The following is a 12,262-nucleotide window of genomic DNA, read 5'->3' on the forward strand; positions in this document are numbered from 1 at the left end:
GATAAAAACCGACGGCCTTTCTGCTGCCATTGAAACACATCAGTATATTTGTTGTAGTTTAGATATTTGTCCTGGTTTGGCTTAAAAGTGTTAGATATTTGAGTTATGCATGCATGCTCACAATACACAGGTTGCACAAACTCTTAGTTTCTTTATCTCTACATACTTTGTGGTAATAATCACACACATAGATTAATCACGTATAAAGCATCACATAGGGTTAACTGACACACGATGTGAATAAGTCAGGGCCCTACCGGCCCATCCCAGGAGGAGGGTGTAGGCACCCCCTGGGAGGAGGGTGTTTTCATGCCCACTATACGGATCACTGCCGTATAGAACATTTGGGACTCTTCTACAGAGTCCCGCTTCCGCGTCTGTAGGAGAGTCCAGCGCTGTATTTCCTTACCAGCTTTGTACTTACTGAAAACCTTCAGTAAACTTGAGTCGATTTATAATCCTGACTCATTATTGAATAAACACCTCCAACACGAGATATAATAAAAGAACCGAGGGAAAAAGGAGAAACCTAACAAAAGGAAAAAAAAAATTGTGTGCAATTTTCTCCTCAAACATTGAGTCAGTTGTTAGCATTGCTATCTTTTCTTTCTTTGCAGGCATGAGTTCCTTTTATCCTGAGATTCTGCTCTTCAAACTGATCGGCCTTGTTTCAGGGCTGCAGTCACCGTTCTCCCAGGTTCCTTTCCTCACAGTGTGGAACGCCCCGACTGCCAACTGTCTCTCTCAGTATGGTCTGGACTTAGACTTGGACATGTTCAGCATTGTCCAGAATCAGAATCAAACTTTTATAGGTGGAAACATAACCATCTTTTATAATAAATTCCTTGGTTTATATCCCGAGTACTCCCACCAATCAGAGCCGATCAATGGCGGGGTGCCCCAGAATGCAAGTCTTGTGACGCACCTTAAAGCGGCTACTAAAGATATCCACAACTTTATCCCTGAGACGGGCTTCCAGGGCCTTGCTGTAGTGGACTGGGAGAGCTGGAGACCTGTATGGGAGAGAAACTGGGGTGAGAAACGGATGTACTGGCTTGGGTCAGAAGCACTAGTAAGAGCGAAGCATCCAGACTGGAGTCCAGAGCAAGTAGCTGCTGCAGCTCGTTTGGAGTTTGAGGACGCTGCGAGGAAGTTCATGGAGGAAACGTTGAAACTGGGGCAAAAAGAAAGACCAAATGGACTGTGGGGCTTTTATGACTTTCCTACCTGCTACAACTACTACCACATTAACAGTGAAAACTACACAGGTGAGTGTCCAGAGATAGAGAAGAAGAGGAATGACGAGCTGTTGTGGTTGTGGAACGTCTCCTCTGCTCTTTATCCTGGCATCTACCTCGAGACGAATTTGCAACCCCTTGATAGAGAAGTGCTGCTCTTCACTCGCCACCGCATCATGGAGGCCATGAGAGCAGTAGCTCTGCTGAGTCCGTCAGCACTGCCTGTGTTTACGTACGCTCACATCGTCTATGCGCGCACGTTAGAGTTCCTCTCTCAGGCAAGTAGCAGCTCTTTGGACTCCATGCACCTTTTGGTGTCGGTGTCATTTAGGCTGAATGTAAAATGCCTCCTGCAGGAACACCTGGTCTACACCATCGGGGAGAGTGCTGCTTTAGGATCTGCAGGCGTCGTGCTGTGGGGTGACCATTTCTTCAGTAATTCTAAGGTAGTGTAACTTACTTGTTACCAATGTGATCTTATTTATCGCTTCGGCGAAGGTAATTATGTCAATGTTTGTGGATGACTCTCAGAAAGATTCCTCTTCGTTTTGTCTCGACTTGTAGGCAGCTTGTGAAGCTGTCAAATCCTATATCGATGAAACGTTGGGCAGTTACGTGGTCAACGTGACGTCAGCGGCCACTCTTTGCAGTCAGACCTTGTGTTCCTCTCATGGAAGATGCCAGAGGAAGGACCCAAACTCAAAGGCCTACCTCCACCTCGACCCTGCCGTGTGGAAGGTGGTGTCTGAGAAGAAGCCGGGAGCGGGAAAGAGCTACAGAGTTTTAGGACAGATGAAATCACATGAGGTGAAGCTCATGAAGTCTGAGTTTCAGTGCATGTGTTACCAAGGATGGGGCGGTGAGAGCTGCTCCAAACCCACTCAGAGATAGAAGACTTAAGTTGAGGGAAGCAATCCACTGCCAGAGTGGGACCAATGAATCAAAGCCATGTGAAGACGAATCCATTCAGAGGTGGTTGAGGGGGGAATCGAATAGAATAGAATAGAATAGAATAGAATAGGTATTTAATGTCATTACAACAAGTGCAAAATGTCTCAGAACAGTTATACATTAATGCATGTGGTCTCCTTTGAATGAAAATTTCCAAATCGATGACAGTCATATTTTTTGCAAACTATTGCGATTGCCTTTTTCCTTATTTACAAAGTAAGTTTTTGCTTTGTTTTTTTTAATAAACAACCTTTTAGAAGTTAGACTATTTTTGTAGTTGTGAGAACTGGAAGTGTTTGTAGGTCTTACAAATTAAAATTGGAAGAAAGTTTTAATATCTTACTTTAGCATAGGCCCTCTGTCTAAGAACAAGTCAAACCTTAAGTGATCTAAGATGATTGGTTAAAATGCATCAGTCAATGCGGCACTGTCAACCTCAAGTACCTCATTGAAATATTAGCCTTGGAAGCAACAGCGGCTGAGAGTAGCATTAATTAAAAAATACAAATAAAATACAAATAAGTGCATATCAAATTGTTGATTTGATGTATTTCTGTGTTGACTGACTAACCATTATTTTTAGAAGCTTTTTTCCTTTTACAAAGTGCATAGCAGTAACGTAAGAATAAAAATTAAGGACTCTTTTTATGCCTTACAATTTGACAAATTTCTACATTCTGTAGTCAAATGATACTTTTGTCTAAACTAAAGCTGTTGCGGCCATTGTGCATGTAATTTTTTGAATTTTGAAAGATAGCACAATATAGAGGGAAATGTTACCAATGCAGCATCAGAGGTAGCACGGGGTAGTGCGCTTAGCAGGAGCTAGCGTAGCACAGCCATCGTCTCCCTTGAGCCGGTCCCAAGCCCAGATAAATGCAGAGGGCTGCTGCAGGAATGGCATCCGGGCGTAACGCTTTGCCAAAATTGAACATGCAATCAACTTTATATATGAAAGTCATACCAGATCGGTCAAGGCCCGGGTTAACAACGACCGCCATCAGCGTTGTTAACTCATAGGACGTTGCTGGAAATTGGATTACTGTGGGTCGAAAACAGATCAAAGTAGTGGAGCAAGACGGGTGCATCAGCAGCGAGAGAAGAAGATAGACATTTACAGATAATACAGCTTCATGGAAATTAATAGTCGAGGGGAAATAAATCAGCCATCATTGGACATTATCTGAAGTGAATGCTTTTCCTCTGGGAGGTTCTCATTTTGCATGATGTTGCCTCATAGCCCCGCTCCATATAATCCTGTATGCTCCTAAGCAAAGCATTAATTTAACGCTTTTAAGAGTTGACAGAAGCACATTTAGATTTGGAGGACGAGGATTTAATTGAGCCTTGTCAATAAATATTTACAGCACAAATGTTTTACCTCCAAAAGTCAAGACACTGACCTGTTTTAGTAAACTGAATTTGAAACAGTCTCATTCAGGATTGACTGGATAAACAGGTTTTAACTTACCTGCCTGTGAGTTAAAAGCAGCTCCTTGAAAAGATTGACATGCTTTTGTGTGATTGGCTGTACAAAGCTGTGTGCATACCTTTGATTGGTTTCATGGAATCTGTGCATGCTTATGATTGGTTGCTCAATATCCCTGCAGACCCTTCTGCCGTTTTCCTTCCTGTTTTAATACATTCAGATGAGGAGACTTGTACTTGTGTTTTTTCTTCTATCTTCAAACCACAAACCCGAACAAAAGTCCCATTGCTAAATAGGTAAATATTCGAATTTTACATGATTTCACTCAAATGTATATTTTAGTCTATTGTTTAATTCCAACATAGCTACACAACAACTACATTTGTGATCGGGAAAGGCATGCAGAATTAATAGACAAAGGTCATTATGAATATGAGATATAAGATGAAATCCCATGTGTTACAATTGAAGCGCCTCATTATAATAATACATTTTACATTTGAAACAAATCTCAAAGTGCTACATTAAAGGAGAAAATACTGAAGGATGAAAAATACTAAAATAATGATTGAAAACAAGGCGGAGAAATTAATAAAATACGCAGCTAAAAAAGGTTTGACAAGCGTCCAAGTATCCATAAGCGAATCCATAAAGGAGGGGAATGTCGCCAGACAGCAACGATTTTAATTTACACGAGAAAAACACTCAGAGCGCAAACCTCCGCCAAGCAGCTCATGCCCCTCGTAATTTGATTTTCACCATCCACATGGTGATCTGCCATTGAAACACATCAGTATATTTGTTGTATTTAGATATTTGCCCTGGTTTGCCTTACAATTATAAACCAGTTCATCAAAGAAAATGTTTTTTGTGTGCAATTTTCTCCTCAAACATTGAGTCAGTTGTTAGTATTGCTATCTTTTCTTTCTTTGCAGGCATGAGTTCCTTTTATCCTGAGATTCTGCTCTTCAACCTGATCGGCCTTGTTTCAGGGCTGCAGTCACCGTTCTCCCAGGTTCCTTTCCTCACAGTGTGGAACGCCCCGACTGCCAACTGTCTCTCTCAGTATGGTCTGGACTTAGACTTGGACATTTTCAGCATTGTCCAGAATCAGAATCAAACCTTCAGAGGTGGAAACATAACCCTCTTTCCTCACAAAAGCTTTGGTTTATATCCCGAGTACTCCCACCAAGCAGAGCCGATCAATGGCGGGGTGCCCCAGAATGCAAGTCTTGAGGAGCACCTTAAAGCGGCTTCTGAATATATCCACAACTTTATCCCTGAGACGGGCTTCCAGGGCCTTGCTGTGGTGGACTGGGAGAGCTGGAGACCTGTATGGGAGAGAAACTGGGATGAGAAACGGATGTACTGGCTTGGGTCAGAAGCACTAGTAAGAGCGAAGCATCCAGACTGGAGTCCAGAGCAAGTAGCTGCTGCAGCTCGTTTGGAGTTTGAGGACGCTGCGAGGAAGTTCATGGAGGAAACGTTGAAACTGGGGCAAAAAGAAAGACCAAATGGGCTGTGGGGCTTTTATGACTTTCCCACCTGCTACAACCACTACCGCATTAACAGTGAAAACTACACAGGTGAGTGTCCAGAGATAGAGAAGAAGAGGAATGACGAGCTGTTGTGGTTGTGGAACGTCTCCTCTGCTCTTTATCCTGGCATCTACCTCGGCACGAATTTGCAACCCCTTGATAGAGAAGTGCTGCTCTTCACTCGCCACCGCATCATGGAGGCCATGAGAGCAGTAGCTCTGCTGAGTCCGTCAGCACTGCCTGTGTTTACGTACGCTCACATCGTCTATGCGCGCACGTTAGAGTTCCTCTCTCAGGCAAGTAGCAGCTCTTTGGACTCCATGCACCTTTTGGTGTCGGCGTCATTTAGGCTGAATTTAATTTGCCTCCTGCAGGAACACCTGGTCTACACCATCGGGGAAAGTGCTGCTTTAGGATCTGCAGGCGTCGTGCTGTGGGGTGACCATTTCTTCAGTAATTCTAAGGTAGTGTAACTTACTTGTTACCAATGTGATCTTATTTATCGCTTCGGCGAAGGTAATTATGTCAATGTTTGTGGATGACTCTCAGAAAGATTTCTCTTCGTTTTGTCTCGACTTGTAGGCAGCTTGTGAAGCTGTCAAATCCTATATCGATGAAACGTTGGGCAGTTACGTGGTCAACGTGACGTCAGCGGCCACGCTTTGCAGTCAGACCTTGTGTTCCTCTCATGGAAGATGCCAGAGGAAGGACCCAAACTCAAAGGCCTACCTCCACCTCGACCCTGCCGTGTGGAAGGTGGTGTCTGAGAGGAAGCCGGGAGCCGGAAAGAGCTACAGAGTTTTAGGACAGATGAAATCACATGAGGTGAAGCTCATGAAGTCTGAGTTTCAGTGCATGTGTTACCAAGGATGGGGCGGTGAGAGCTGCTCCAAACCCACTCAGAGATAGAAGACTTAAGTTGAGGGAAGCAATCCACTGCCAGAAGGCTAATCCATTCAGAGGTGGTTGAGGGGGGAATAGAATAGAATAGAATAGAATAGGTATTTAATGTCATTACAAGTGCAAAATGTCTCAGAACAGATATACATTAATGCATGTGGTCTCCTTTGAATGAAAATGTCCAAATCTATGACAATGCTTATAATTTCTTTTGGTGTGCAAATTGTTGATATTTCAGATGAGTCTTGGTTGGAGTTCAAGCTTTTAAGAGTTGACAGAAGCACATTTAGATTTGGAAGACGAGGATTTAATTGAGGCTTGTCAATAAATATTTAGAGCACAAATGTTTTACCTCCAAAAGTCAAGACACTGACCTGTTTTAGAAACTGAATTTGAAACAGTCTCATTCAGGATTGACTGGATAAACTGGTTTTAACTTACCTGCCTGTGAGTTCAAAGCAGCTCCTTGAAAAGATTGACATGCTTTTGTGTGATTGGCTGTACAAAGCTGTGTGCATACCTTTGATTGGTTTCATGGAATCTGTGCATGCTTATGATTGGTTGCTCAATATCCCTGCAGACCCTTGTGCTTTCTTTCTTTCCTGTTTTAATACATTCGGATGAGGAGACTTGTACTTGTTTTTTTCAGTTCAACCCAAGCCACACTGAAGACCGCCCCCTCATTTGAAGAAAGATTTTTGCTGCATTTTTTGTCTGCAGCATGAAAAAAATAAATATTAGAGCAGCGAGCTTTTATTTATTGACACATTTTACATTTTTGAATCTTGTTTTATATTTTTGCAGTTACATTAACTGTTTTTTATTAATTTATTTATGTATATATTTTTTTATTTTTGTTTTTTCCCCCATTTATATTTATTTTTAATTATGGCAGTTTTGGTTGTCCACACTCGAGTACCGGTACTACTGTGCTGTACTTGGTGCAGTGTGAGATCTGAGACCCAAGTTTTCAGGCAGAATTTTTTGATCCTCTTCAAAGTCCCGACGTGCTTTCACACCAGCCCAAACGGAGCGGATTATCCGAGGATAGAAACTCTGGTCAGTTTAAAGGGGAGCAAACAGCGGAAGTGTGAAAGCAACCAAACTGTCACGGCCTACGGCAGGTACGAACCCAAATGCGAGGCAGCCGAGCGGAAATACAAAAACAGCTTTTATTGTCGGTTAGGACAGTCAGGCAGACAGATCTGAGGGAGCAGGCACAAGGAACGATACCTCGATACACGGGAGGTCGGTCTGAAGTGCTGGAGAGCAGGTAACATAACTGACAATCCGGCAGGGGTGTGGTGACTGAGCTGAGCATATATAGAGTCCGGGCTGATGACTGACAGGAACACAGGTGACGGGAATGAAGTGATTGCAGGAGCAGAGGAGAGGGGAAGACGGGGAGAGTTAGTGGGGGAATGACACCGGCTCGCCTCGAGGCGTGACACAAACGCAGAATGCCGCCGCTGCGCTGTCTTCCCGGTGTCACCTGGAGGGACACCTGTCGGGACACCTGTCCTGGGGGGGGACACGCCCCCTGCAAGCGGATACAGTGGATGAAGTCGACTGGAGAGGCAGCGCTCCGGATAGTTAGCCATTAAAAATGTTGCCAAACTCCTCAATCATTAAGTTTGGTTTCCAAAACCAGAAGGACTTCATCTGCAATACAACATGTGAGCGAAGACACGCTGCAACGCGCAAATTCTGCGGAGCACTGCTCACAGAAACCGCCGGAACACCGTCAGAGAGAGAGCCAGGTAAAGTAACGTAACGTGATTGGGAGGGGCTTTCATGACCAACCCTTTGCGAGTTTTGTGTGTGTGTTGAGCTCAGACTGTTTAGAGCACATGTGTCAAACTCAAGGCCTGGGGGCCACATGTGGCCCTCCACGTCATTTTCTGTGGCCCGCGAGAGCTGTATGATGACATTTGTTTTTGTAAAAGGCTGCATCTGTCACGTGTTCTTAGCAGCTTGGAATTGTTGGTTGTTCTGCAGTTCTGCTCCTCAACTGTGACAAAAGAGCTTTGAACAAAATTAATACAACTTGTGTTGGATGATATTTTTCCTTATTTATTATTTACTTGAATAAGTTTGATCGATTGAGTCACGTGGTTTTCTTAACCTGATAAATTTATGTTATAATAACAGCAATTGCAAATGCAATGATTGTAACTTTAATACTAAATAAATAGTTATTTAACAGCGTGCTAAGGAGGAGTTACATTTATTTTACATCAAATTAAATTACATTAAGTTACATTTTCACTATGTTCTGGTTACAACTGGCCCTTCGAGGGCGACCATAATGCTGATGTGGCCCTCGGAGAAAATGAGTTTCAAGCACTTCATTTAACTTAAAAATTATTTCTGGTTTTTTCTTTAAAATTTCCTTTGTAAAATTACATTCATCGTGGCTTATCAGGACAGTTCAGTTTTAATAAGTATGATTGCGTCATTTGTAGAAGTGAACCAACAAATTTGCTGAGATTTGAGATTTGTTTCATTGCGCTGGTTCAAAAGCAACATAGCAGAATTAGATTTTGTTGCAAACTTAATGAAAAAAACAGATTCTGGTCATTTGGTTCTGTTTTCTTGTGATTTTTCTTTGGTCTCGGTTGGTTTGGTCTTGACTACAACAGTTAACAACTTGTTGAAACGTGCATGTTAAAGGCTTTCGTCTAAAGCAGTGGTGTGACCGTGTTTCAACAGCAGGTGGCGCAGTCAGACAGCCAGTGGAAAATCATCAAGGTCACAGCCTTGGGCCATTGTTTTTAGCAATAAGTGTGAAATAAATGGGGGGAAAACACAGAGAGGCAAAAAAAGAAGTCTCGTGTACTCGTATATATTACAAATATTTGTTTCTACTTAATTACTGCGATTAGAACTAGATAATCTGCTAAAATGGTTTTTTAAAGCACAAGGACACAATTTAATGTCTATCCTAAAGCATATTTTTAGATAATGGTGATATTCAGTGCTGCTTGTCTTTATGTTCATCATCTTTATTCATATGTTTGGCAGCTTAAATGCGCTCTGTTTAAATACGCACAAGGAAGTAAATAATGCTGTGTTGTTTTTAATGGACTCTGCCTTATGAACATATATATATATATTCTACTTTACAGCAATCATGAAGTTTTTATGCATGTTTGCAAGCTTGTAAATTGAAACGTCGACATCGTGACTGACCGCACGGACATAAACCATTCTAATCTTTTAATCTGCTGTGCCGTCCCCACTCTCGCTGTCCTCATCCTCTGTCGGGTCTCGCAGGCCTTCTATTTCTCTGTTTCTTCATTTTGGTGTCTCGCTCTGTCAACCCTCTATGGTCATGTCTCCTTTTCCCCACGCTTCGGTCTGGTGATTGCCTCGCCTGCTCTTGGTTTAATAACTGTTTCTGTGTCGTTGTCCTACAGATGAGTTCTTTCACATGATTACTTTTCTTAAAGATCTGATGCATCAATGTTTGCGTGAATAAGATTTTGACATTGTAGGAAATCGATTTATTTGTTGTCATGCTGACAGACACAAAGTATTAAATTATGCGCTAAATACGACGTGACAACCAGCAGGTAGCAGCTTGACTTGACAAAGGTATGAACTATGACGTCGCTTTTAAAGGACAAAGTCAACAGGCGAAAGACATTTGAGTATTGGATTGGTCAGAAAAATGTCCATTTCCTGTTTCATAGCAGTCCACATTGGGTTTTAACCATGATCTACCACGTCTTCATTCGCTACCTGTAACCAAATGATTGCTATAGTAACTGATGCCAAAGGGACTGCTGGTTTGTCATTTCCTATTTGTCATTGAACAGTTTAAGGCTCTACGATGAGCAGAATTATTACTTTGAAACTGCACAGGTCTGTTAAACTGTTTTAAAGTAATTAATAGAACTAAATTCTGCTTGTACACAGTTAGCAAATGCCACAGAACGTGTTTTGAATGCGCTATTCTTTTTTTTTTTTTTTTTACAATTTCACACTAAAAGCATCTGATTGTGAGTGAATGCGCCGTAAAAACTGATGAACGGGGGACATCGAATCATGTTTTTATCACATGCCCACATAAATAAATTGAACCAGAGCAGGTAATCGGAGACATTAAATGAAAAGGCAGGCAGACGGGGTATAAAAGAGGTCACTGTGTCCTATTTCTTAAGAGATGGAACTCTGATATCTCTGCATGCACTTACAGGCTGTTTGTTGACTGGCAGAAACACTGCCTGTGGCAGCCAGATCACATCCTGCAATGCGGGTTGCACAGCTGACTGATCAACGTGTTTGCATGTAAATCGGTGTAAATAAACACAGCAAATATGATTATGGTGTGTGTTTCTCTAGAGAATCTGTTTTCTCTGCTGTGTGCCTCCTGATGAGAGGCACCCTGACAGACTGTCCCATGGGACTCCGGAGATGGGCAGCGCTGTGCTCAACCCCCACTCCAAGACCCCATCAGAGTCCAGGCAATACCATTTTAGAGAAAAAAAAAACCCACACCTGAATCTCACATTCACATTCTTGTACTATTGAAAGTAACTAATCGGGTGGAAAATAAAAATAAAAAGTCTTTTCTCTGGGAATAGCTAAATAAAAGCTCACAGTTGTGCCCTCTTCTTGAAACAACAGCCAATCAGAGGCTCACACTGGATATAATTGACATGTTGATCCATATAAAGTGTAAATATTGCCTTTTTTCATATGCATACTGTATATTGATTGCAGTGAGTCTGCAATGATACATGCAATCTAGACAATAACCAATGTACTGGAATGAGAAGCGGCATCTCTTTCCAGGTCTCTCAGATCTTTTATCTCATTAATTCAAATACATTTTTCTTCATCTCTGTGATCATATAATTCATTTTAGCATTTTTCTTCGTGTTAGAAGATTTGATCTTGGCTAATTTGAATAAACATTTTGTTCCATATTAGTCTGAGTAATGAAGTGGATCTTAGAAGAAAAATGCTTTTATGATGAAAGTGGCGACGGTTGTGGCCCTAATTTGTCACACTGGTCATCAGCAGGAAAATCGCTGACTAGATACCAGATACATTTCAATGCATTGATGATAATGATTACTAATCACGCGGTATCTTTTTTTTTTTTTGAATGAGTGGGATTATAGACATTTCACGCTTTTGATCATAGGCCCCATGTTGGATTGTTAGGCAGAAGTCACAATAAATAATCTTAGATTTCGACTTTTACAATAGTGAAGCACAATTGTGATATAAATATGGTGTTATAACCACATGGAAAACCTTTCAACAAGAGTGGATACTGCTATAAAGAATGGCAACACGGTTCAAAAAACACGTATGAGTGAACTGAGTAAGTTGGTCCTCATAATTTTGACCAATCACTTGGTCAAAAAAAAACATAAGCATTTTTATAACTTGTATGCTCTATTACAACATATTATAATTCCTGCATGCAGTACTTAGTGAAGTAAAAGTGCAAATGTTAAGTACCATATAAGTAACTCTTTGATGCAAATTTTCATCATGTGTTTAGCTAATAAATCTCGGGCCACATGTTAAAAGAGGTGAGTTGAACAGCTCTCATGGTGTGCATGTGCAGACTGATACTCTGAGAGAAAGAAATGTGTAACAGGTAAACGTAAACTCTGATTGCTTGCTTTTTATTGACCTCATATGGAATACACAGACAGGTCACCTTACTGAAGACGCTCAGTGGTGCTTTAAGATTAAAAATGCTAAAAAACATTTTTAAAAACGATTTGGGACCTCGCCTTTCAAGACTTTCTACAATCTTTGTACCATGTACAAGCTGCATGGATCATTTTCTATTTGTCCCTATTTCCCCACAGCAGCTCAGGAGAAAACTGTTTTACTGGGATTCTCCAAAAATGTCCAAAAGAAGACTCAGACTTTCCATCAGCGTGGGGCGATGAGATAATAGAAACATGTTTGTTCTTGGTATTGTTTCTTCCTTCAAGTAGAGCACGTGAGCTGAATAAAGAAATGCAAGTCAGCACATGCACAAAGAAGTGTTTGCAGCGTCCTGAAAAAGAACAATGTTATCAATCTGGACGATATCCTCTCATAGCTTCATGAATATTTCCGATTCGACTTTTAAAACCTCAGCGCAGTTTGCAACTTTAGTAATACGCAGACCAAAAGAGAGCAAGAAATAAAAATGTCATTTGTGAGAAATAAGGAGCATCGATGTAGTCTCA

At 41.5% G+C, this 12,262-nt stretch overlaps 2 protein-coding genes across 2 annotated transcripts; both read left to right on the forward strand.

Moving 5' to 3' along the window:
• The first annotated feature begins 619 nt into the window (after positions 1–619).
• On the forward strand, positions 620–2,129 carry LOC137915817 (hyaluronidase-1-like). The gene is made up of 3 exons (XM_068758936.1): positions 620–1,516; positions 1,595–1,684; positions 1,803–2,129. Exons 1-3 carry the CDS (start codon positions 620–622, stop codon positions 2,127–2,129), a joined length of 1,314 nt encoding a protein of 437 aa, XP_068615037.1.
• A 2,426-nt stretch (positions 2,130–4,555) lies between these two features.
• Positions 4,556–6,326, forward strand: LOC137915818 (hyaluronidase-1-like). Its single transcript, XM_068758937.1, has 3 exons — positions 4,556–5,452; positions 5,531–5,620; positions 5,739–6,326. The coding sequence occupies exons 1-3, from the start codon at positions 4,556–4,558 to the stop codon at positions 6,063–6,065; spliced, it is 1,314 nt and encodes a 437-aa protein (XP_068615038.1). The 3' UTR covers positions 6,066–6,326.
• The last annotated feature ends 5,936 nt before the right edge of the window (positions 6,327–12,262 follow it).

Source organism: Brachionichthys hirsutus, unplaced genomic scaffold, assembly GCF_040956055.1.
Source record: "Brachionichthys hirsutus isolate HB-005 unplaced genomic scaffold, CSIRO-AGI_Bhir_v1 contig_1445, whole genome shotgun sequence".
In the NCBI taxonomy this organism is placed as follows: domain Eukaryota; kingdom Metazoa; phylum Chordata; class Actinopteri; order Lophiiformes; family Brachionichthyidae; genus Brachionichthys; species Brachionichthys hirsutus.

Coding starts and splice junctions, on each gene's coding strand:
- LOC137915817 (XM_068758936.1), top strand. CDS start 620: ATGAGTTCCTTTTATCCTGAGATTCTGCTCTTCAAACTGATCGGCCTT. Junction 1,517..1,594: donor CGTTAGAGTTCCTCTCTCAG/GCAAGTAGCAGC, acceptor TGCCTCCTGCAG/GAACACCTGGTCTACACCAT. Junction 1,685..1,802: donor ATTTCTTCAGTAATTCTAAG/GTAGTGTAACTT, acceptor CTCGACTTGTAG/GCAGCTTGTGAAGCTGTCAA.
- LOC137915818 (XM_068758937.1), top strand. CDS start 4,556: ATGAGTTCCTTTTATCCTGAGATTCTGCTCTTCAACCTGATCGGCCTT. Junction 5,453..5,530: donor CGTTAGAGTTCCTCTCTCAG/GCAAGTAGCAGC, acceptor TGCCTCCTGCAG/GAACACCTGGTCTACACCAT. Junction 5,621..5,738: donor ATTTCTTCAGTAATTCTAAG/GTAGTGTAACTT, acceptor CTCGACTTGTAG/GCAGCTTGTGAAGCTGTCAA.